The sequence below is a fragment of the Notechis scutatus genome, chromosome 9 (assembly GCF_049901735.1).
Source record: "Notechis scutatus isolate UNSWTSFEM ecotype Mainland chromosome 9, rNotScu1.2, whole genome shotgun sequence".
Lineage (NCBI taxonomy): Eukaryota > Metazoa > Chordata > Lepidosauria > Squamata > Elapidae > Notechis > Notechis scutatus.
Genome location: NC_142017.1, coordinates 10,708,498 through 10,733,461, shown reverse-complemented (window position 1 = coordinate 10,733,461; position 24,964 = coordinate 10,708,498). Strand labels below are relative to the sequence as shown.

Sequence of the window (24,964 nt, the reverse complement as noted above, 5' to 3'; positions counted from 1 at the left end):
CACTAAACGAACCATTGTAAGCTGAGGACTACCTGTATATACTGCCCTCCCCCCATTCTAGAGGCCTCTGGAGGTGACAAAACAAATGTGGGGCAGCCCTTCATCCAAAGTGACTGATATTTCTACAAACCTGACCATAGGGGTGAACTGTATTAATCTAAGGTGGCAAAAATCCAGGGTAGCTTCCTAGCACCTTTCCTGACCAACCAATTTTCTTGAAAGGCACAAACTTGACCCTTGTCTCCTTGCCTCCAGCTCTTCCAAGTTAATAGATTTGCACCTTGCTGTACACAATACGCATCCTGCCAGTTCTAATTACTCACATCACTTCACAGGGCCATCCTGCAAGGGGGGATATAAAGTCTTTTAATATCATTTTTAGCAGCCGATACATGATTTGGTAGCGGTTGCCTTTACGTCTCATTTGGTAACTCAGCATGATGTCCGAGCCCTGACTTATGATGGATTACGGTTGGGTGCCACTTTGTCCCCAACTTCCTTCCCCATGCTCAAAGCTAGCTAGGTTAAAACGAGCAAGATGTGTCAATAGAATTCAGTACAATCGCGTCTTGCTCGTAATAAAAAGCATTATTTTTCAAGACATGCTCTTTCAGCTACTAGCTTTCCCCATTTCCCCATAATTTAACTGCAATATATATATATATAATTTGTCTGTGAATCAGGCACAATACAGAATACAGTACTGACACAATACAGAAGCCTGATGATGGCAGATGAGATTCTGCCGAAATATTGCTACAACTTTAAAAGCACAACTATAATGACGTGGGAAAATACCTGAACAAAGCTGAATACCATACATGTAAGTACCACGAAAACTTAAGAAAATATATATATACATATACATACATACATACATACATATATGTATGTATACATATGTATACTAATACCCATGAGAAAAGAAGAAATACCTCAGAACACACACACACACACACACACACTATGAATCTATTAAAACCATAACAGGAAATAAATATATATATATATATATATGGTATTTAGGTTTCTTCGGGTATTTTCCCACGTCTTAATATTTGTGCTTTTATTATAGCGATGTTTCGGCAGGTCTGACCCTTTTTCTTTCTTTCTTGTGTGTCAGGCTTGGCAGCCGTTTTTTGTTTGAATTTGGTGCTGGCTTTCTGCTTTATTTGAATGGTTTTTTTTTCCCTCATCCTCATCAAGAACCCAGCAACTCGAATACCAATAAACACAGACCTAGACTCCCAGCCAATCAGGATGAGGAAAAAAACCATTCAAATAAAGCAGAAAGCCAGCACCAAATTCAAAAACACACGCGATTAAAAAGAACCCAATACACAAGCCTGAGGATGGCAGATGAGATTCTGCTGAAACTTCGCTATAATAAAAGCACAAATATTAAGACATGGGAAAATACCCGAAGAAACCTAAATACCATACATACATACATACAATTTTCTATATATGCTACTATCTATCTCTGTCTGTCTGTCTATCTATCCACTCTCTCACTCTCTCACTCTCTGTCTGTCTGTCTATCATCTGTCTATCTATCTATCTATCTATCTATCTATCTATCTATCTATCTATCTATCTATCTATCTATCTATCTATCTATCTATCTTTCCCGTTGTGGTTGTTTTAATAGGTTCGTGGGTCCTTATTTCCCCCCTCCAAAAAAACATTTTTACCCAGATTTGGGTAATTCACCCAGATTTGGAAAGCACTGGTCTATTAGACCGCAGGCTGAGCGCAACTGAGGTCGACGCCAGGTCACTCCACCCGCACCAACTGTTTCCCGGCGCTCAGCCAAGCGCTTTCGATCCTGGCGCGCCCCCTAACATTTGAATCGGGACAAAAATCTGCCTGCGGGTTAAGGCTGCGAGAGGCCGGCGTGAGCTCGCCTCCCTCCTCCAAACAACGTGGGCGGCCGTTGAATCCAACGGGCTGCGCCAGCGCCTTTGTTTCCTTTTTGGCGCTTGGGTTGCCCTTTGCAGCAGGGACGAGAGGCGCGCAAAGCGCCTGGCTTCATCGGGAGGAGGAGGAGCCCGGGCTTGTGACGCGGCAACGAGGCTTCGCAGTCGTAGCAAAGGGGACAGGGCGGCCTAGGGCAGCCTAAGCGCCGTCCGCATGGATCAGGGCCCGGCGCCGTATTGCTTGCGCCGAAGGAAGTCTCCGCGACGCGCGCAGCCCGGCGGGTGAGCTTGCAAAACGGCGGAGAGGTTGCAAAAGAGCCGCTCCCCGTGGAAATCGCAGGTTTCCCAACTGTCCAGGATCCCACCGCCATTCCCGGGACTTCTGGGATCGGGGTGGGGTGAGGGGGTCTTCCACGTTGCTCCCGTCTGTTATCGCCTTTCGGTCTCCAAGCCTCGCCTTGGCGCGCTTGCCTGGCGTTGCTTTTGCTTTCGGTTTGTTGGGGTTGTTGCAAATCCCTTGTAAGTCGGGTCCGCTTGACTCTGCCCCGGGGTGGCCTCGGAGGATAGTTTGGCTGCCAGCCGTCTTTGCGATGCATCCGACAGACTTTGGTGGACCCCCGAGGTAAAAGATAGGAGACTGCGGTCTTGGGGGCGTTGCATATGATTGCACACCTTTAAACAGGAATGGTTTCAGCATCCGTGGATCGGTTTAGCATGGTAACTTTTTGGGGGGACAAGCTTGCTTGGTTGCAAGTTTTATTAGGAAAAATACACGTCTTTTTGCTCAGTGTATTATTGGGTTTTTTATTGTGTGACCTCAGAAGGATGTCATAAGCATCGCTTTTGCTCCTTATTGTTTGTAAAGAGGAGGCGTGCACAAGCGAACCAACGTGCCTACCGTCCCTGTCCTGTTGTTTCTTTTTGTTTTTCTTACATGTATCAATTTCATGTATCCATAACTGTGTTTATACTTATACCTGTTATCTTGTAAGCGATTGACAAATCAAATCAAATCAAATAAATAAAAAGCAAGTTTCATCCATGTGGCATATACCCTTGGGCACGTCTCTACAAGCTTTCTACTCGGATCTTGGTTGAGTTCAAGCTTCTCCTTGCCTGGTTTGTAGGGCAAGCCAGAAATCTTGACACACACACCCTCCAGGTTTTCCATAGAGTGAAAAGAAGAACATCTCGAGGTAGCCAGATATTTGATTGAGTAGAATGGCAGGATTTAAATACTGCTCATCCTAGTTTATCATGGTTTATTAAATAACTAGATTCATAGAGTGGACTAAGTAGAGAACCAGACTGGAGAAGTGGTTAAAGTATCAGGCTAGAAACTGGGAGGATGTGAATTCTAGTCCTGCTTCAGAATGGGGAGCTATCTGCATGCCCTTTAGGCCAGTCACTTTCTCCCAACCCTAGGAAGAAGGCAACAACTAAATACTTCCCCAAAAATTTTTGCCAAGAAAATGGTAGGAACTAGTCCTGGACATTGCCTGAAATAAAAGCTGACTTTTATTTCCCCAATTAATAAGAAACAATCATAGGTTTGCATCTCATTGTTAAGCCATGATTATTTTGGTTAGAGTGATCTATCATTATGGCTAGTACTGTGGTTTTCCCTATCCTCCCTTTCAGATGATGTTGAGTTGAATTGATGCTTCCTTCTCACCATTTTTACAGAAGCTTTTTGACTTTGCTTACATTTTTTCCCACCAGCTTAGACACTGAGTATAGCCTGGCCAGCAGCAATAGACCTAATTTATCGTATTTGGACCCTTGGATTGTGACTCTTCTGTTGGAGTACAAAGAATCCGTAATCAAAACAGATGGTCAGCTTGGACATGTTCTGAAGGTGGACTTTCAAACTTACTTATTTATGTTGTCTCCCTCCCCCTTACTCAACTCTAAGAATGCAGACCTGTCCTGCATATCCTTGGTTTGTTTTTACTTTGCAGCAGACTAGACACAGTTCAGAACAGTTATAGGCTTAACATTGGAATGTTGAGAGTGCCTTGCATGATACTACAAAAACGTGCATACCAAAGGTGTTTTTTTAAAAAATTATAAAATGATTGCTGTCATTGGCCTGGCTAATTGCAAAATACAGTATCTGTTTACCAAAGGAAACGGGTATCTTATTTCCTGCTGCTTCCTCAACAGCAGTGTTTCTAGAGCTGCCTGGGGAATTCTGGGAGTTGGTTCACACATCTTAAAGTTGCTGGAGTTGAAAAACATTGCTGTAGATATCCAGGGAACTCCATTCTAGCTTAGCACCATGTTCCTTCTGTGAAATAACAGCAATTTTCTAAACAAAACTCCAGATTGCATTGGGCTATCGCTTTCATCTTTTAATAATTATTATGGAGTCCCCGTGAAGCATCCTGATTGTTAAAAGATGGCAAGACTGCTTTTTTTCCTTCTGTGCCAGGTTCCAGTACTTCTTTTTCTGTTTTAAACTAAGACAGACACAGGTAGAAGAACCCAATAGACAGCCAAAAGAACTATCTGCAGATTTTATAGTGTCTGTGATACCCATCTCTGCTTTACACTGATGGAAAATAATGGGCCCAAATCACAGAATAAACTCGGTTTCCAAATATGTTTGTCATGGAGTAATTTTTTTGCCTCTTCCCCAGGTTTTGAATGAGCCGAGGGTTTACGAAGATGCTGAGCAGGAACCAAAAACAATTCTACATATTGGAGATGGGCTTCACTATATTGAAGTGATGGTTGCAGGCAAAATGACAAAACAGTAAGTTTTACTTTGAATTTATTTTGGATCACTATTCAATATATAGATTTTTACGGAATCCAAAATTTATGTTTCTCTTCCATGAACTCTATACAATTTTACAAGACCTCTGCATTACTATGAACAGAATTTATTGTGATTCATAATTTCATTTTATGATTTATGGTGTGCTGACCATGATCTTTGACATCTAGTGTATGCTTGCTTAGAGCTTAATAGAGATCTTCAAGCAATCAGAATTATAATGTATTCTTTCATTCACATTCTATTAAAATTCTAATCTGTATTTGTAAATCCTTTATTTATTCATTTGTTTCCACTCCTTTATTCCTTTTATTCTCTTTCCTTTTTCGTTTACATGTTTACACTAAAATGTCTGATAAATATGTGTATACAGGTGGTCCTTGACTTATGACCACAGGTGAGCCCAAATTTTACGTTGCTAAACAAGACATTTGTTAAGCGAGTTTTGTCCCATTTTATGACCTTTTTGCCACAGTTGTTAAGTGAGTTACTGCAGTTAAGTGAATCATGTCATTAAGTGAATCTGGCTTCCCTCACTGACTTTTGATCATGTTACCATGGAGATGCTGCAATGGTCACAAGTGTGAAAAACAATCCTAAATCATTTTTTTCAGTGCCAGTGTAACTTCAGCCAGTCCCTAAATTAATTGTTGTAAGTCAAGGATTACCTGTAATATATCATCTATAAGTATTCATTTAGAAATTTTGTGCTTCTGCAGAAATTATAATTGGAGATCAACCCTCCTCAGTTGGATTTTATCATTTGTCTGTAACAAAATATGAGGGATTATGCCAATCTGGTAGAGGTTTGATAATTCCATATTCAAAATTTGTTACATCGTTATTTGAACTAGTATTTTGGGTTCTGGAATTAACAGTTATATATTTTTAAAGTTGCCAACTTTTTACATGTGGTTTCAAAGTCATGTTTACTTGGAAAAATCTATTCTACTAGATGGTCAAAACAATTTACAAGAGAACTATAATCCCTTTTTATATATGCTGGCATAGAAAGTTTGACTGTGAGAATAAATGTTGACTTTATTGATAAAAAGAGATTCCCAGCATTCTAAAGAAGCTTGTGGATCTTTTTAAATTTTGCAGATCAATATGGAAAAATATCACCCTTAGCTGTAAGAGACAATGTGATGCTTTAAGATGTGGTGATACATTTCTTCCTGTTTATTTCCCAGGTCTATGGCTCGGTCTGGATTGTCTGGAATTATTGGCCAGTTCATCGTCTTGCAGAATTATAGAGTCAATTTTAAAAGAGCAACTGAAATGGTAAGGTGCACTAAATGCTCTTGTTGTAGTGTTTTCTTTGGAGGAGCACATACTGATAATGCAGTTTGACCCTCCGAGGATATGACATGAAATTTATTTATTTATTTAGAAAATTGATATTGCCGCCTACTCGCACATGGTGAATCAAGGCAGCTTTCGGGACATAAAAGCACAATATAAAAGAAATAAAAATGATAAAAAATGAAAATAATAAAATAATAACACGTAGTCCTAGTCTTTAGGATCACAATTGGGATCAGAATTTATGTTGCCAAGTAAGTTGTTAAGTGAGCCGTGCCCAATTTTAAGATTTCTTTGCTACTGTTGTTAAGTGAATCATGAGTCATTAAGTGAATCCAACATCCTCCATTGAATTTACTTGTCAGAAGTTGGCTGGGCAGCTCCCATGTGGTGATAATGTGAATTCAAAGATGCTGTGTCTATTATAAATACAAGCCAATTGCCAAGCACCTGAATTTTGATCACGTAACTGTGGGAATGCTATTGTAACATGAGGACTGGTAATAAGTCACCTTTTTTAGAGCCATTGTAGTTTCAAACAGTCACTAATGAATTGGTTGGTTGACTATTGCCCTCATTTAAATGCCTATATAGGAAACAGGATTTCAAGATGAGTTTACTGCAGCATATTGTAATTAAGGACAGATAATGGCTGAAATCATACAGTTTACTAACTCAAACTAGGTGTTTTTTTTTAATAAGCCACAGAGGTGTATAAAAAGTGTTAAAACACTTTTCCTGCACTGATAATACTTGGCATTGGAGTGGCATATAATTTAAATTTAAGAAGCATTCAACTGTAATGATTACTCTGCAGTTGTGTTGAATTTCAACTTCTCCCTTTCTATCACGGTACAAATTAAAATTCCCTATCAACTTTTGGAAGTCACTTCCAAAAGGGGGACTTACTTCTTGGTAATCAGACTTTTAAAAAGAAAGAAAGAAAAAAAGGGTCAGACCTGAAGGAGTTTCATGAGGGGAAAATATAGGTTTGTTTGTTTATTAAATTTATATGCCACTTGATATTAGCTTGGTCCAAACCCTGTGGCCCTTTTTGCAAGCTCATTTTCTATCAATATTGAGGGCATTTTTATGATTCTCTGATTGTTGTGCCTTTCACTTAATAGTGAACGTGTGTGTGTGTGTGTGTGTGTGTAAAACCTTTATATGGACAGAAAGCTATCCTTTAAATGTATTCACACATTTATTTATATATTTATTTACAGCTGCCGTTTAGATTTATTCACATTTCAGATACGGTCACTAAGGGAGGCAATCGTTAAAACGAGGACTCCCTGTATGAAAATTTTCTCCTGCCTACCGCAATATTTATATTTATTTGGTTGTTCGTTAGTTAAATTTATTCGCTGCCTATCTTACAGTGTGATGGGGATCGCCTGTAAAATGTTATTTATTCAGCATATGGCAAGCCTGTAAAATGTCTCCCATAAAGAAACGGGCCCATCTTTGACCAAATTATTTGAGGCTCCTTTTTTTTCTTGATTTCATTGGCAGTTTGCCCTATTTTTGAATCTTGACAGCTACTCCATGCCCTACAGCCATTCCTGCAACAAGTCGAGGGTCACTTTATTCTTTAATTAAAACGGATACAATAATTCGTCTCCTGTGTTTGGCGTGAGGGAGAGAAATCCACCTTTTTTGACTTTACTCCCTCAAAGTAGGCCTATTGCCAGGCGGAATATATGTATCCTTAAACGTGCAATCTTTGGTCTCCGATGTTTAACCCACCAGTGGTTTTTCGCCTGAAATGTAGCTTTTTGTGGCCTTTTTGAAGCCTCCCTGAGGGAGCCGGCCGCCATTAAATCCCACTTAGCAGCCATAAAAAGCCCTGAAAATCTTCCTCCTTCAGGGAGGAAAGGAGGACAAGGCAGACCCACACAAACCCCACTGCTGTTTTTCTTCCAGTGGGGTTTGTGTGAGTTTCGGAGGAGACCGTTTTTCCCTCCGAGGAAAACTTTGGATATTCAGGAAACCCTCTTAAGCCTTTCAGAAGCCACAACGAGCCTCATGGGGCCTTGTATTGTTTTATTTCTTTTTGGTGCCAGAGAGAGGAAGGGGCTTCATTGGGCAGGGGGAGCCCCTCAATGTGGGGATGGGTTGCATCATTTGAGGGATGCTTTTCCAAGCATCCAAAAGTCTCCGGTTGATTTTTTTTTTCCTTGCTTCTTTCACTGATGGAAGGCAACGGAGAGAGAAGCCCCTTGCCTTTTGCAGCTTAGGTTCATTTTTGGGAGGGGGGGGGGGCGGCATAATAAGTATAAAGTATTTAATTTGGGCACCTTCCACTTCTTGAAGAATTCTTCCGGTTCTTCAGGTCTGACTCAGGAATTCTGAGAGTTGAAGTCCAGAGATCCTCAAGTTGCCATAGTTGCTTCTGCTTTAGGACGCTTATATCTTCATTTCTGTTTGAAAGGTCTCCTAATTGGATCCTTGCCCACCTCCTTGGGTAAAGCTAGTTTGGGCTGAGAAGCAGGGACTGGCCCAAAGTCACCCAGGTAGCTTTGTATCCAAGTGGGGATTTGAACTGGGGTCTCCCTGAGTTCAAATTCCACCCTTTTAACCATCAATATATCCTGGATTTGAATTCCACACGTCTGGTGGAGGGCACCTCAGCTGGAGATGCCTTGCTTTGATGATTTTTAATCACAGGCCATGCTGCTTTCTCTCCATCATTGAGATCACGTTCAGTGTGAGATTTCTCCTTGAGCATCGTTCATTGTGCTTGTTTTTCACTCTTTTCAGGAAGATTGTCAATTTTATCTCATCCTTGAGTGTTTCCAAGTCATGCCCATAAAGAGAGAGGGGAAGAATCTGCAAAACTGGTGAGACCCACAAGAACACGGATCTTAGTTGTGTAGTTGGGGTGTAGTTGGGAAGATGGGGGCCTAAGCTATAACCCTTAAGATTGCAGAATTTTCTGCATCCCATCCAACATGCATCCTATTTTAATCAGGGTTTGGAAATTTAACAGAATGTATTCTTTATAAACGCTTAACTGTACTTCAATAGCTGCTGTTGTCTGTTGTTGACTGTTCTAACTCTTGCTGTAGAGTTGAGTAGGTTTACAAATTTAAAAATAGTCAAGTTTTGGAAAGAGGAAGGATTAAACAATACAGCTGCACCTAAATGACCTTTTGATTTTCAAAAAGCTAAGTATGGTTAGACTTGATATTTGGATGAAAGATCACACACAGGTCCCAAGGCGGTTGATTAGAGGTTGGAAACATGTTCTGCCAGAAGACAGCACTTCTGTTTTCCACAACATAAATGTGTCCATGGTCACCAGCAACTGACTTGAACTTGAGAGGGAATTGACTATCATCTTTACCTAGGTATTAAAATGGAAGAACGAGGCCCCAAGAGAACTATTCTTTTTGTCATTCTCTGATTCAGTTGATCTTTATAGTGACACTGAACAATCCATGATCTGTTGGGTAGTAGTTTCAGAGATATTTCTTTACCAGATTCCTCAAAACAATGGTAGAGCTTTTGATGTACTACATTCAGAGATACCTCATGTTGAAGTGGATAGCCCAGTCAAACATTGGCACAGGAAATGTTTTATGACATTTGGTATTATGTCATAAACTGGTTTATAATAATATTTATGTTATAAAATGTTTAGAATAGAATAGAATTCTTTATTGGCCAAGTGTGATTGGGGACACAAGGAATTTGTCTTGGTGCAAACCAAATTGATGAGATGCTTGGGGTTCTACATATGTCAACAATCAGCTTCTGTTTCACTGACCTACTGATTGGATGTGGTTTTATTATATGAGTTTTTATACTATGATAAAAAAAAACTGAGGATGTTAAATGTCTTTTTGTATAGCAATCAGGAGCTGTCAGTCATACAAAAGATAAAGGACCTATGGCAGTAAGTATGTGGGCCAGCTGTTTGTTTCTGTTCTATGAGTGATCTTAAAGCTAGCAGTTTGAAATTCAGATCTGTTCATAGCAACATTATAAAATCTTTCTATGTATCATGGAAAATTCCAGGTTCAACACACAATCCAAGGACTAACTTTTTATTGTATTTGACCTCATTATGCATTATGTGAATGGCAGCCTGCCTTCTCATGCTTGAAAAGCAGTAGGACATTCTCTTATTGTGTATTAATAATGATTAATGGATAATTAATGAATAAGTCAATAATAAGCAGGATAGTCCTTGATAACAGATTTGTTAAACCACTTTCCATTTCCCCAAGAAATGCAGCATTAGCTGACCCACCGAAAACTTTAATTCCGTTCTCATGACAAATTAGTAATACATCATGATCTAGCACTCATAATGGCTGTTTGTAATGCTGTTCTCATTTTGATTAAAAAGGAAGATACAGGATTTTTCCCTTTTTTCCATCTAGCACAATGTTCAAGTCAAAATGTGGCTTAGTCCTAGGAAACACCTGGCTACAATTAGTAAATTGTGTGTTTTTTAAAAAAATGTTTTGATTGCAGTTTTCAAAAAATACAAATCTTATGTATATTTGTTGCAGCATTTTGGCAACGACAAACACATATATCTTATATACCTTATTATATACACATCTACATTGGTTTTTATGGCATAACTTAGTGTAAAACCACAGCCAAATGTCATTTATTAGGTAAGAACTTTGTTTAAAAGTAGTTTAAAGTAGGCATATCCAAACTGCAGGCCACAGTCCATATGTGGCCCTGGACAGCTAGTAATGTTCCGCAAGATAGAACAAAATATTTAAAAATAAAGGCAGATTGTTATTTATGTACCTAAACTATATTATATATTTTATATGCAACCCAAGACAATTCCTCTTCACTCAGTTTGGCTCACAAGCCAAAAGGTTGGCTGCCTATGGCTTAAAGCAAAGTACAAAATCAGCTAATTGATAGCTTGCGTTGGCAGTTGAAATGTACATTGATGTTCAGAATTGGTCCTCTTGACCTCAGTTCCTTCATGTCTCTCCTCCATTTAACCATTTTTATCTGTTTATCCTTATACGAAGTGATGATGGATACCCATCCCGATGAGCTGCATTGAGGAGACAATAGAAACATGCCAAAAGTTACCTTCTTGGAAGGTTGAGATTGGGGTAGAAGAAGCTTGGGAGAAAGCAAAAAATAACTCTGTATAGGGCATTTCAGGATGTAAATAAACAAGGGAGAAGGCCTGAGAAGTTACTGTCATGCTTAACTCTTAATTCTGTTTGGTTGTGTATTTCAGAAAATGTTTTGCCAGGGAGACATGGTTCAACTCAGGTATGCTAGATTAAATGTTGGTGGCCTTCTAAATGAAGTTTAGTGAAAAGGGTCAGTTTTAAGTGGGTTCCTCTGATTTTCTGTCATATTTCATTGTGGAACAAATCTTATTTTATACTCCCCAATAGAGAATTCATTCAGGCCACCTAAAGGCTAAACATTTATAACCCAAGTCCTTCCTAAATTGTATTTTTTTTCATAACATAACTTTTTCACCTTGTGAGATAGATTCAAAAGATGTTTACCTTCAGGCCAGAATGATGCCAATGTATTTCTGAATATGACAGTTGATTAAAAAAAAATTGCTAGTTCTGCATCATTCAGTCTTAAAGCAAAATGTTATAGGGTATTGCTTGTAAGCCGGTTGTCTATTTACAATGTGCTTTTTTTTATATTCAGGACAAGAATCCCAGGCAGTTTCCCAAATATTGAAAGAAGTAAACCAGGATCCCCTGAACACTTTGAAACAAACTGCTAAGGATTGTCTCAACTTATTAGGCACCAGCAAACTGTTGGACTCTGAGCAACTGGCTGTGTATCCAGAAACTAAGTGGCAACTGGAGCGGAAGCAAAATAAGGTTTGTATTTATTTTCTGTGCCCTGGTTATGACATTGCAATTGAAATTATAGGTGGAGGGGATGAAGGTAATTCGATAAATACCTCTGGTGAAGGAATAGATAATGGAAAATTGGGAAACATAAAAAAGGAAAACTGTTAGCATTTTTTATTTATTTATTCATTTATTCCTCACTACAGGAATTACTGTGGTCACATGATCAATATTTAGAGACTGGGCAACTGGCATGTACTTATGACAGTTGCAGTGGGTCAAGTGATCACCATTTGCAATCTTTCAAAGGGACTTCCGACAAGCAAAGTGTGATGGCACAAAGGCAACACAGTCATATAAGCAATAAGAGTCCCTTTATTATCTCTAACTTTGCCCCCAATGTTCAGGTTGCCTTCGGCTGGAGAGAAAATCTCCCAGGAACAGTCTTTAACTGTAGAAAATTCAGTCCAAAACAAGGTACATACAAACTGTAACTAAAAATCCAAACAAACCAAACTGAAGTAATTAGCTTGACAGGACAGGAGAAGGAATTTCAGACTTGAAAGCATGGCAAAACTCACACAGTTGGGAAGACGCCAGGAGCACAGATAAGCCACGACAAGACCAGATAAATTCACGATTTGCTCCCAACAACTTGCTGTGCGCAGCTGCCTCTTTTATACACTGTGTTCCCAGCTGCAATTAATGAAGGGAATCAGGGCCCTTTCCTCCCCTGTAAGTCACGCAACTCACGTTGCTCCCTTCTCCGTTCCTGTGTGCCCTAGGATGAAGAGGGGGTGGGCCTGGGTCTTCCTCCAAATTCTCTCTGCCTTGCTTTACCTCTCCCCTACTCTGCCCAGCCAGACTGTGCCCTTCCCGTTTTTTCCACAGCCAACGGAGCCACACTCCCACTCCCTGTCAGCTGTTCGGCTTCCCCCTCCGATTCAGATTCCGACAGGCATGACACAAAGCCAATGGGGAGATCTAGATTCTCCCTAACAGCTGAGGGATTCGCTTAATGACCGTGGCCAAACAAGTCATAAAATCAGACATGTTTCATTTAACCACATCACTTTGCAATGGAAGCTCCAGTTGCAATGATGGTCTTAACTTGAGACTCCCTGAATTGAGGCTTTTGACTTCTCAAACCAGTGGACTATTTTTTTTTTTTAAGAACTATTTTTAGAGTTACTTGATTCCTAGGTTAAGAATGAAAGTGAGGGAAATTGGAAGAACTTGGCACCCGGCTGCGAAAGAGCAGCTGAGAATGCTTATATATTGCATAAAGCAGGAACAGATGAAAAGTTTTTGATTTCAGATGCACGAAGATATCTTCACGGTTCCAGCTGAATACCTGGTGATCGGTGCAGAAAACGAGGCAGCCCTTTCCCAGTCCTACATATCAAGTGAGTGCCAGAACCGGGGGCCAGATTTATGAATGAAAATGGGTTGGCTTGGATGTTTCTTCTCTCTCTCTCCCCCCAATAAAACAGTATTCCTGATTTCTGACTACAGGTACCCTGTTTCTCCAACAATACGGCCTCCCCCAATAGGAGGTCCCAGCATGTTTTATAGGCATGAAATGAAATTAAGCCCCTCCCCCCCAAATTAAGGCCTATATTAAAACATGCGGAATGGCGGGGGGGCTTGCCGTTAGGAAGTACTTTTGTTGCACACCCGGATATGGTGCTGCCTGCGTTGACCCCGATACGAAGTGCCCCACCAACACCGAGGTCAACATCCAAGCCATTGCTGCCTGCCTTAAGATGCAAGGGGGGGAATTAAGTCACCCCCGAAAAGACGGCCTAGCCATTTTTTCAGGGCTCAAAAAAACATAAGACCCAGCCTTATTATATGAGAAACACGGTAGTCGTTGATTGATTGTTGAAAGTTAGAACAGCACTGCAGAAAATGACTTACGACTGCTTTTTCACACTTACGACCTTTGCAGCAGTCACATGATCACGTGGTCAAAATTCAGGTGCTTGGCAATTGGTTTGTACTTATGACTGTTGCTATGTCCCAAGGTTGCAGCCTTTTGACGAGCAAAATCAATGGGGAAATCAGATTCACTTAGCAACCTTGTTGCTAATGTATCAGCTGCAGTGATTCGTTTAACAAATGTGGCAAGATAAGGTCGTAAAATAGGGCAAAACTCACTCACCAAATGTCTCACTTAACAACATACATTTTGGACTCAATTGTGGTCATAAGTCAAGGGCATTGTAGTTAAATGTGACAATCGTAATGGAGTTGTCAAGGAATGGCATTACTCATCCGTGAAATTGAAGCTGAAATTTTGCTTGTCCCTGTGTTCCAGCTTATATAGGACGGGCAGACAAATGGGCTAGGTTTTAAGTTCACAAGATTTTTGTAGTTTTTATTGAGGCACATCCTGCAATCTTATCGTCAAGAGATACATATATCTTACAGATTCAGTTACAGGACTATCTTGTGGATAATTTTTCTTTTGAAAAAATCAAGAATAAAAAGTAAAGAGAATTGGAAAGCAGTTCTCTTGGAAAGAGAATTGGAAAGCAGTGGCTACTAGCAATTTAAGTAGCTTTCTTAAATCAATGTTGGGTAGGGTCGCTATCGTAAATGTATAGGCTTACAACAAAACAGCAATTCCCATGCCACAGTTTGATAAGTTAAGCTATATTGCATTCCCTTAATTTGTTCCTGAAGAACCTGCAGAGTATGTCTCATTACCTACTTTGGATTCCAACATTGGCTGTTGCAAAGCCACAAATTAAGTCCTTAAGTTTACTTGTGTGGATTGATCTAAAATGATACCCTTTGGGAGGGAGTGGATGCTGATAGTGAAGCTCTAATTTTTCTCAGATACCCCTCAAGCTCCTGAAGAAGGTGAAGATGTTCAAGAAGATGATCGTAGTACTGTCTCCTTTTTCAGTGGTGAGTACCATTGGTTGTCTCTCGTGAACAAGCAGGTGAATGGTGCATTTTAAAGTTCCTTTTTTACAAAAGGGAATATTACCCCAAAGATTCAGGAATCAACATTCAGAAAAGTTTCTAGCCAATGAATATTTTGTAATTATCATTAGTGTTCGATGTACTTTTTTTAGTCATATCTGTGCCAAGGAAAGTCATTCTGTTTCTGTTCTCATCTTCTTCTTTTTTTGCACTTTTATCTTGCTTTTTTCTGATCTTTCGGTTTTTTTCAATTCTTTTTTTTCTTATTCATTTAACTTGTGATTGATTTATTTAATCTAGTGAAGAGAGATATTTATATCCCTTTACTGGAGTGTGTGTGTGTGTGTGTGTGTGTATGTGTGTATACACACGTACGTACATACATACATAAATACATATTCATTGGCATCCATTCAAGATGATCTTTAGAACCAACAATAAAACATAGTCTTAAACTCTCACAAAGTCTGCACTATTGCATCTCCCAGGAAAAAAGTGATATGGATAGTTGCAAAATGGTATATATAGGCCACCTCCCTTAAATCTTTAGGGACAGAGTTGCTCAAATATTACATTTTGTCATGCCCGCATGTACAGAATGTCACATGATTTCCACCTGCCTCTGTTTTTACCGTGTTTATCTTGTGTTTTTAGTTGCATTGTCCGCCAGGAGGCACCATTCAACCAGGTTCACTCTCTCGTCTTCCAAAGGAAGTAGGGGTGGCCTAATGTAAAACTTTGAATGTAGGGGCCATGGCATAAAGTAACACCTGCTTCTGTCTCTTCTCTGGGACCCTAATGGGCAGCATAAAGTATAAAGTATAATTAAGAGATATAAAGAGTATAAGGAGACAGTATAATAAGTCAGTTTGGTCTAGCGGTTAAGGCACCAAGCCAGAAACCAGGAGAGCATGAGTTCTAGTCCCATCTTAGACATCAAAGCCACTGGGTGACTTCGGGCCATTCAGTCTTCCTTAGCCCAACTATCTCCCAGGGCTGCTGTTATGGGGAAAATAGGGAGGAGGAAGGGAGTATTAAGAATTATCTTTAGCTGGATATCAAATACATAAGAGCAACAATATTGGGCTTGTGAATCTGGGTGTTTTAATAGAAACCAGCAACTCCACTTTCAACACCTAACACTGTTTATGAAGTCTGTTCAGAAGACCTTCCTCCTAAATCAAATTTTGAATGAACTTAGGTGAATTTACTCCCTATTTCTTGAGCTCTTCACCCTGAACGCAGGTCCGTTTGTTTGACATACTGGGTCAGAATGGATTCCTATAATCTTTTGCACTGTTTGAATATTGCTGCTCTTTATGACTTATTCTAACCTGCTCCGGCATGGGATGTTGAGAGGAAGATGTTAATTTGCTTTTCTTTATGCAGCAGATTCTGCAGATTCTGCAAGTTTGGATGGTTCTTTAGAAAATCCCTGGGATGCAGTTCCTGGAATAACCTTGAGCACCTCCAGTGGTGAGTGAAATCAAAAGCTACCTGTACTGGTTTCTGCATCCCCATTGAATCATGTTAAATCAAGTGTTTGATAGGGGTTATTGGCTCTTACTATTCATTTCAACACGCTACCCCTTTTCTAGCAACATGCTAATACACGGCTCAAAAAAATAAACCACTCAACCATGACCTGGATGACTGAGAATCTCCGTAGACTTAAAAACAGCTGAACTTTTTCTTTTTTGCACTTTGACAGATGCCTCTAGCACATCCCATGGCCTTCCCCAGGTGCAGCAAATGCTTTTGGCCAGTCCTGCTGAAGAAGCAAGGCCAGAATCCAACACTAGCACCCCACGTCTCCCGGAGCCTTGTGATAATACACCTCACTGTAGCTCTGAGCACGCTGCACCACCGAAGTTCCCGTCGCTGTTTCATTCTCAGAACAGTGAATCTCTCATCGAAACGGCCAAACAGAAACCCAACTTGGTTATGTCAACCGCATCAGGCCAGGCCAGCGAACTTGCAGACAGCCTTCCTTGTGGCCAGCCATTAAATAAATCCTACCTTCCTTTTTCTCCTGTTCGTCATTCCAAAGAGGGCGACTTCTCCTTGGAGCCGGTGTCTGAAAATAGGAAGGATTGTCTATCCCTTACCCATGGAGCTAAAGGGATGACAGCTAGGTGGAAATACTTTGAAACTGAGAAATACGTGTCAGCTCAAAGGAAACAGGTGCCAAACGAAGGAGAACCTTCTGCGACTTCTACTCCAACTTGTAGTAGTAACAATCTGGAAGCCGTAGGGCATTGCTCTACTGAGACCGTTACAAAAACTCGTACTCCAAATAAGAGACGTGTAAATCAGCACCTTCCCTTGAAATTTGAAAACACCCCCAAGAAAAGGCGGCTGGGGGAGATTCAGGATGAGCAAACCCATGTATTTGCCCGTCGCAGTTGTAGAGAGAGATCTCTAGAAGAAAGAAGCGAGGAGGAACCAATAGGAAGGGTCACCAGGAGGAAATCAAAGCAAATTGGAGTTCAACAAAAGGTAAATCTGCCATGTGAGCGAAGGAAAATAATAATAAACCTCTCTATAGCTTTGTTTCGTGACCAGAGTCAGAGTGGAATTAGTGGCTCTTTGCAAAGGAAATTCCTGTCTTTTCTCTCGGGCTTGTTTTGTATATATGTTTTGGTTGCCAGTATAAATTTAATATTCAATCAGTCAAACATCGCCGATGCAGGTAATCCTTGACTTTGCCATAATTGAGCCTGTCAAACGACCGACTAGATTTTATCACTTTTTCAAGGTGGGTCCTTCAGGTAAATTCATTGTGTACTAAGGAGGGATTTTTGCCAGGAATCGGAAATAAACCCTGTTTTTTTCGGCAAAAACATCATAAAACGGAGTCCTGTGACCACAGACACCTGCAAACAGCCATAAATGCTGGCTGGTTGCCAAAACCCCCAAATAACTAGCAGGTAGTTGTCAGAACTTCAGAATAAGATTGTATGTACCTTTTTTGGGGGGTGGGGGAGTGTGTGTGTGTTATTAGTTCAAACAGTTACTATACCACTGTAGTGAGTTAGGACGATCTGTAATTCTATCTAGTGAGAAACCATAAAGTGGCAACATTTAACATGAGGTTTTTCCCATTTGTGGAACTTAGGACCACAATTGAGCCCAAAGTTTATGTGGCTGAGACATTCGTTAAGTGAATCACTGCAGTTGTTAAGTGAATCCAGCTTCCCCGTTGACTTGGCTTGTCAGGAGCTTGCAAAAGGGGATCGCCTGACCCCGGGACATTGCAGCCGTCATAAATAGGAGCCAGTTGCCAAGCGTCCGAATTTTGATAGGGATGCTGCAATGGTCATAAGTGTGAAAAATGGTTGTCCCTTTTTTCCCCAGTGCTGCTGTAATGATGAACGGTCCCTAAATGAGCTGTTGTAAGTCAAGGACTGCTTGTAATTTGGGTGGCACTTAAAGCCCAGCAACCATATTGTTGATTTCTCACTCAACACCTTCTCTCATCCTCAAATTGTTCCAAAATAGCAATTTCAAAATGAGCAGAATTTTAAAAAACAAGGATTCACTTTGCTTCTCGCTCTCTCTCTGTCTCTCTCTCTCTCTCTCTAGAATGGGAAAGGAAACGGTGTTCATCTTAAACGCAACGCACCTACACCAGACCTCCGCTCTCAAGTGCAGTCTGTAAGGTTAGTCTCTTTCTTGGCTAGTCACACATATCATGGGGAAGGGTCTACGTCAGGGGTGTCCAACCTTGGTAACGTTAAGCCTGGAGGACTTCAACTCCCAGAATTCCCAGCCAGCTTTGCTGGCTGGGGAATTCTGGGAGTTGAAGTCCTCCAGGCTTAACGTTACCAAGGTTGGACACCCCTGGTCTACGTTATATGTGCTGGGCCAGAACAACCATATATTAATGGAGAACAGTTTGTGCAGCGACTGCCGCTTTACTTAAAATCTTGCTAATAACCCCATATTTTTGCTCCCAAGACCCAGCACATTTGAATATTTGCTTACCCTTCAGGTCTGATGCTTTCATGTTTCTTCTTTTTGATCTCTAGGATCTCAAGAGCATTACTGGGTTGGGCACGCTGGGTTTTCAGCAAGGCAGAGAAGCAATAAACTTCCCAAAGATTCTATGATCTCAGGTTGAATTACCTGGACACTTTTGTTAAGGTTAAGCTGTTTGTTTTTTTTAATTCTGTTTTTCTGAAGATATGTTGTTTCAATTTTACATACAGAAAAAAAAAGGAAGCCATCACCTTTTCATCTAAGGTGGTTTGGATGCCTCGATCAAAGATGGCTTTGATTTTTGATAACAAAGATGTGCCACCTGCTTTTTCTAAGGATGGCAGAATGACAATGCCATGAGACATAATGCGACTATTTACATACACTATAAGCGGGACTCAAGCTATAAATGCAAACGTGTTTGTATGTTTTTGCTTTGTAACTTGTTAAAACAAACTGGCAACCATTACAGCTTGTCTTGTATGTCACAAAGATAAAGAGTTGTTTTTAAGTATGGGGGAAGCTGTTTTTTTTTTTACAGTTGATTGTAAATACAATGCAAAGAAATTTAGTCTTTAAAAGTTGACATATGGAAAGCACAGTTCCTAAAGCTAGTGAGCCCTGGCATGCAAAACCTGTAATTTTATCTGTGATAAGGGATTTGCAGGTATTTTAAGGAGCATGTCCATTTTTGAAGTTAGAGAGGGTCTGTAGCCTACGTGCCTTAGAGCTGGTCCAGGAATTGTTCAAATTATTGTATTCATTTTGCTCTCTTAAGAGACTTACACTTTAGACAGAGAAGTATATTCTCTGTCTAAATGTGACATGTTACACAATTTTCTTGTGCCTTAGAATTCCAGGAGTTTGTAGAGAGTAAATCCATAAAACAGTAGCATGTAGCTAGGACCACATAGTGGTTTTTAATGCAGTTAAGAATACATTTCATTTCATTTATGGGTACAATTCCAGTCTGGTTTGTTGCAGTGAGAGTGAGATGTCAGTAGTAAGCCTGCAACACATGAAGACAAATACTAACTCTGATATTATTCTCCGGTGACAGAATTTATATCTTTTTTGCTTCTAAAGTGGCAAGTTACAGGTTATGCCTGATACCCGTGAATCTGTTTTATCTCTTTGAGAACATTACAAAATGGATGTAATTGCTTCTTGTAGCTTTCATAGTTTAGAATTGTATAAATAAAAACTTCCTTTGTCTGTTCTCATTTTTCTATCATTAGATAACTATGCAGGAAAGCAATGCTAATTTTGTAGAGCATTTCAGGAGACAGATATATTAGGACAGTTATGTGTCATTAAGGTAACTTGAGTGTGGCATTGAGAAAGACCATATGGAAGACGGTAAAACATTCATTACTCTAATAGAAATACATCTAGTGAAATGCTACACAAATTAAACATTACTTGCTTTAAGTGATGAATGGTTTCTACAGCAGTATATATTTGTAAAAAAAAATGCCATAAAGGTAATAAACAATTGTATGCCAACATCAATGTGAATTAAAATGCTTATTTTTAATTATTTTTGTCATCTCCTCCTTTCATTTAATTACAAAATACTTCATATAGCTTACATGCTTGATAAAATGTTTTGAAAATTAAAACAAATTAGGAAAAATACAACAGCACAGCTCTCGATAAAAAATATACCTTGTGTGCCAATTTTCCAAATCCGAGCACAGTCACTCAAACATAGTTTGAAAGTTAAAATAAAATTCTGTGATTCTTTGCTTTAAAATAAGGACCTTAATGTAAATAAGTTGGCTATCTGTGCTAGAATATTTTTAAAAGATGCATGCAATAATCATCTGGTAATAGATGGCAGATACCCAAGTATGGTTACAAGGAGCTCAACTCCTACTGAGCTTGTGGTTGAGGATGATTGGTAATTGAGCCATTATGCCAAAACGTTATCTGTGTTGAAACAGGTTCGTGTGTATGTGGCGTTACACTAGTAGACACTGTTGTGAGAACTCTGCGTCTGCATATATCCTCCATTATCTTAACTGTGGTGTGGTTCATAATTCTTCCTTGTTCTCTCAATCCAAATGCACCGATAGCCAGAATCAAAAGCCTCAAAGGATGCCTTCAGGTGATGGGACCCTGAACTTTCCACATTTGGCTGGGAACCTCTCAGCTGAAAGCTGTATAACTTTTCCAATCCTCTGGGGAATATAACACAGATTAGCCGAGCACCACATATTTTTTTTCTTCCAGTGTCTGAAAAAAAAGGCTAGTGGTGAAAGTACCGAATACTCTACGAAACAGCTGCATTTTTTTTTCATAGTATGTAACTATATTTAACACAGTGTTTAGTTGCAGGCTATCAGTGTGGAGAAATATGTACGTACCCTTTCGTCTATGTGCTAGTGCTTCGGATGGAAGGAGCTGTAACAAGTTAAGCAATTCATGTTGTAAAAACTATTTCCTAGAGCCTCCTTAAAAGCCAATGGATTAGAGTAAAGGTGTGTTTCCTTTAAGAAGGCTGCAAATCCTGGTTCGTGAGACAAGGCTACGGGGTTAAGCATCTTCACAATGAGTTTGAACAGAAACACCGAGCTTGGTGTGTTGCCCTCACATCTTCCCATGATAGATGTGAAGTCTTCTCCGTTCCTTCCATTTTCTCTGCCACGGCAAAGCACTGCTGACTCTTGTAGCAATGTGAAATGAAGCTGAGAGGAGAGGCCTAATAACACCAGAATAAATGAGATGGGAACAGTTGCAATTTCCAAGATTTAATTGTAGACAGGAGGAACTACAACCTGATTTGGGTTAAACGTGGCTGAAAGCTGCTATAATGCATATCGTTCCTCCTACCTTGTTCACGCCAAGCCTCTCATCGGTGCCAGCAGATATTGGTTCTAGCATGACAGCTTTGTTCCTAGACTGCAAAAGGATGTGGACATAAGGAAATAAGACCTTAAGGGCAAATGGGGTATAGGATGGCAGCGGAGTAAGTTTGTTACGAGAGACATGTACCTGGATTAACCGAGTGCCTGCTTTTAACTCCCCTACAAACCACAAACTAGCCTAGTCTCAAACTTCCAAAACATACAATGCAAGGCAAGCAAGTTTAGTGTATGTAAAACAACCCCCATCCCGCCTGCTGGTGGTTCTGAGTTTCTGGCACTATAACATTTGTCACATCTGGTACCAACTGTACAACGTCTGCTGGAAAAGACTAGTTTCCGGCAGACTGGAGATTTTGGCTTTCCTCACACAAACCATTAGAATACTGGGCACTTTGATGAGCGTGTACAAGGATGAAAGATGAAACGGGGCGATCCAGAAAGACGTGCAGGAGATTAAGATGCCACTATCCATCACTGGAAATCCCAGTTCTTCCAGCCAAGGAGCTATGGGAGGGCAGGTCCCTCGCTCATCCTTGTACCAAAGAACTCTTGGCACCCTCACCGCTGGCTGTTGCTTCAAACCGTAAGCCTTCCCTCGGTCCTTCAACGGAGCGGCCATCATGCAGAAATCATTCAATGCTCATGTATTGGAGACTTGGAGAGGGGCACAGCAGTTCTTTGGTCTAGCGCTGTATTTTGTGCATTCTTTAGAGTTTGTTCTGTAGCTTGGGGCAACTCTTCTTCTGTTTCTGCTCTCGAGTCGGAGGCAACCACATTCTGTTCTTGTGGAGGAGGGCCTAGAAAAAAGTTCCCACAAATGGTCATCACAACTGGATTGATTGACAACAGCCCAATTCCCGGAAGCAAGGGGACCCCAAGAAATCAGGACTGAGAGAACCTCTAGTCCAAGGGTCTTCAAACTTGGCAAGTTTAAGACTTGTGGACTTCAACTCCCAGAATTCCTGAGCTAACATGACTGGAGGAGGAATTCTGGGAGTTGAAGCCCACAAGTCTTAAAGACCCCCCTGCTCTAGCTTTAATGCTCGTCAAACGACATAGGCACTAAATGAAGGTTGGCTGAGCATTTTATGTGATTCTTCTAAGCTTTGATTGTGAGCCACGGTTTGCGCAGTGGTTAGAGTGCAGTACTGCAGGCTACTTCTGCTGCCTGCCGGCTGCCTGCAATTTGGCAGTTCGAATCTCAGCAGGCTCAAGGTTGACTCAGCCTTCCATCCTTCCAAGGTGGGTAAACTGAGGACCCAGATTGCAAGAGGCTGTAAACTGTTGAGAGAAGGGCGGTAAAGCACTGTGAAGCGGAATATAAGTCTATTGCTATTAACGATCAAAGTAGTCCGGTCCTAAAACTTTGGAATGAACGTGGGAGACGTTTACGATTTAGAAGATGAGTTTATATCTAGGAAGAGTAAAGTTGGGGTGTTTCTCTCTCACCTAGAGAATCCGAGGGCGCAGACGGTCCAGTCTCCAAAAGCAACTTGGGCTTAGTCTTCCATTTCAGAATCGGGGAGCGTTGCAAACAAAGAGGGAATTTTGCATCTGTAAAGGAATGCAGGCCGTGTTAACCAGATCTAGAAAAGACACCTCGCAATCCAGAACAAAAGTGTGCCGTGTATAATTCAGGGTGTAGATCACACACTGATGTAGAAAACCATGTTTCAGCAGAGCTACTGGTGGCCAGACACCTCATTTTTACCTTCTGGGAAATGGGCTCCTGCTTTGAGTCTATAGCAGCAGCTGCAGATCAGGCCCTGCATCCTTTAGGACAGGGGTCTCCAACCTTGGCAACTTTAAGACTTGTGGTCTTCAACTCCCAGAGTTCCCCAGCCAGCAAAACTGCTTTAGGATACAGTTATATTACTTCGCTGAAGTAGAATGTTGCTGTTGTTTCTTCACAATTGACATAATTTTTGTACTTTTCTAGGTCTACATTTGAATGAGCATGCACTGCACAGTCTATGTCTTTGTTTCCAGCTATTTATCATGGGCAAATGAGCTCCTTGGGTAGCATGATATACAAGTGAGCTGGATTTGCTTAAGGACTTTCCATGATTAACTGAACAGCTGCCATGGTTCACTTAACCACCATGGCAAACCTTGTAAAAGGGGAGGCGTCCCAACCTTTGCTTAAGCTTTGCTTAGCAATGGAAATTCTGCTATCCACTCTGGTCATAAGTAAAAGACGACCACTATTTCAGGTTCCAATCGTTGTCTGCTCATCCCTTATCAACAGGTAATTGTATTTTCTCTTCCCTTCCCCTGTACGCATTAACTCTCTCCATCCCTCAGCCTAAAAGGCACCTGATTTTCACCTAAAGCGTAGGTGAAAATTAATGGTTGCGCCAATTTACATTCTGCGATACAATAACCCATAATAAGGATGGAAAATTGAAATGGGCCCATCGAAACCTTTTGTTTAATAGATACTGCACTATCGATCTGCACTCTGATTAAACATCATAAATTTCCCTATTGGCCTCACCTCCACTTTGCATGATTACAAGGAAGCATTTGTTGTAGTTTCAGGCAATATAGACATTTCTTCTTAAACATTAACAACATCTGAAATGACTCATAGAAACATTGACTTGGAAAGGAGATTTTATCTCAGATTTTTTGGGAGGAATCGGCATTTTTGTGGAAATATTTACAGACCCCTCACATCCTGGACATAAACTGTTTCAACTCCTTCCCTCAAAACGACGCTATGCACACCAGAACAACTAGACACAAGGGCAGTTTTTCCCCGAACGCCATCACTCGGCTAAACAAATAATTCCCTCAACACTGTCCAACTATTTACAAAGTGTGCACTACTATTACTGTTAATCTTCTCAGCACTCCTTATCACCCATCTCCTCCCAGCTGTGACTGTATGACTGTAACCTTGTTGCTTGTATCCTTACGATTTATACTGACTGTTTCCTAGTATTATTTGATTGCTTATTGTATCCTATGACTATTATTAAGTGTTGTACCTGATGATTCTTGACTGTTGACGAATGTATTTTTTCTTTTATGTACACTGAGAGCATTTGCACCAAGATAAATTCCTTGTGTGTCCAAACACATTTGGCCAATAAAAGAATTTGATATTCATTCTATCCATCTAATAAATATTACTTCTATTCTATTCTATTCTATTCTATTCTATTCTATTCTACTCTACTCTACTCTACTCTACTCTACTCTACTCTACTCTACTCTATTCTATCCTATTCTCTATTCTATTCTATCCTATTCTATTCTCCCCCCGCATCTGCTTTTTGGAAGTCTTTCAATTAGATAAAAGTTTCTTCCTTGTGAAGAGAAGAAGGTTGTCAGTCTACCTCCAAACTCCCT

At 40.4% G+C, this 24,964-nt stretch overlaps 2 protein-coding genes across 7 annotated transcripts in view; one reads left to right on the top strand and one right to left on the bottom strand.

Annotated features, from left to right (window-relative positions):
- Positions 1 to 2,053: 2,053 nt before the first annotated feature.
- Positions 2,054 to 20,274, top strand: ACD (ACD shelterin complex subunit and telomerase recruitment factor). 6 transcript variants are annotated; one of them, XR_015750635.1, is made up of 14 exons: positions 2,054 to 2,201; positions 3,642 to 3,777; positions 4,562 to 4,677; positions 5,895 to 5,985; positions 8,770 to 8,849; positions 9,863 to 9,907; positions 11,237 to 11,271; positions 11,671 to 11,849; positions 13,141 to 13,228; positions 14,667 to 14,738; positions 16,155 to 16,232; positions 16,468 to 17,268; positions 18,352 to 18,418; positions 18,788 to 18,843. XR_015750635.1 is itself a non-coding variant. In XM_087971535.1 (14 exons), exons 1-14 carry the CDS (start codon positions 2,134 to 2,136, stop codon positions 18,846 to 18,848), a joined length of 1,911 nt encoding a protein of 636 aa, XP_087827661.1. In that variant the 5' UTR covers positions 2,054 to 2,133; the 3' UTR covers positions 18,849 to 20,274. The 6 variants fall into 6 exon arrangements, 5 of the variants coding, with proteins under 5 accessions (XP_087827661.1, XP_087827660.1, XP_087827663.1 ...); XM_087971535.1 differs by having other exon boundaries at positions 16,158 to 16,232; positions 16,468 to 17,255; positions 18,342 to 18,418; positions 18,788 to 20,274; XM_087971534.1 differs by having other exon boundaries at positions 16,468 to 17,255; positions 18,342 to 18,418; positions 18,788 to 20,274.
- Positions 19,167 to 24,964, bottom strand: part of CARMIL2 (capping protein regulator and myosin 1 linker 2) — a 77,931-nt gene continuing 72,133 nt past the window's right edge. The window contains exons 37-38 of the mRNA XM_087971778.1: positions 23,057 to 23,161; positions 19,167 to 22,404 (exon numbers count right to left, since the gene is read on the bottom strand). Of these exons, the coding sequence (XP_087827904.1) occupies positions 22,241 to 22,404; positions 23,057 to 23,161 (269 nt within the window). The 3' untranslated portion in view covers positions 19,167 to 22,240. The remainder of the gene's footprint in view (positions 22,405 to 23,056; positions 23,162 to 24,964) is intronic.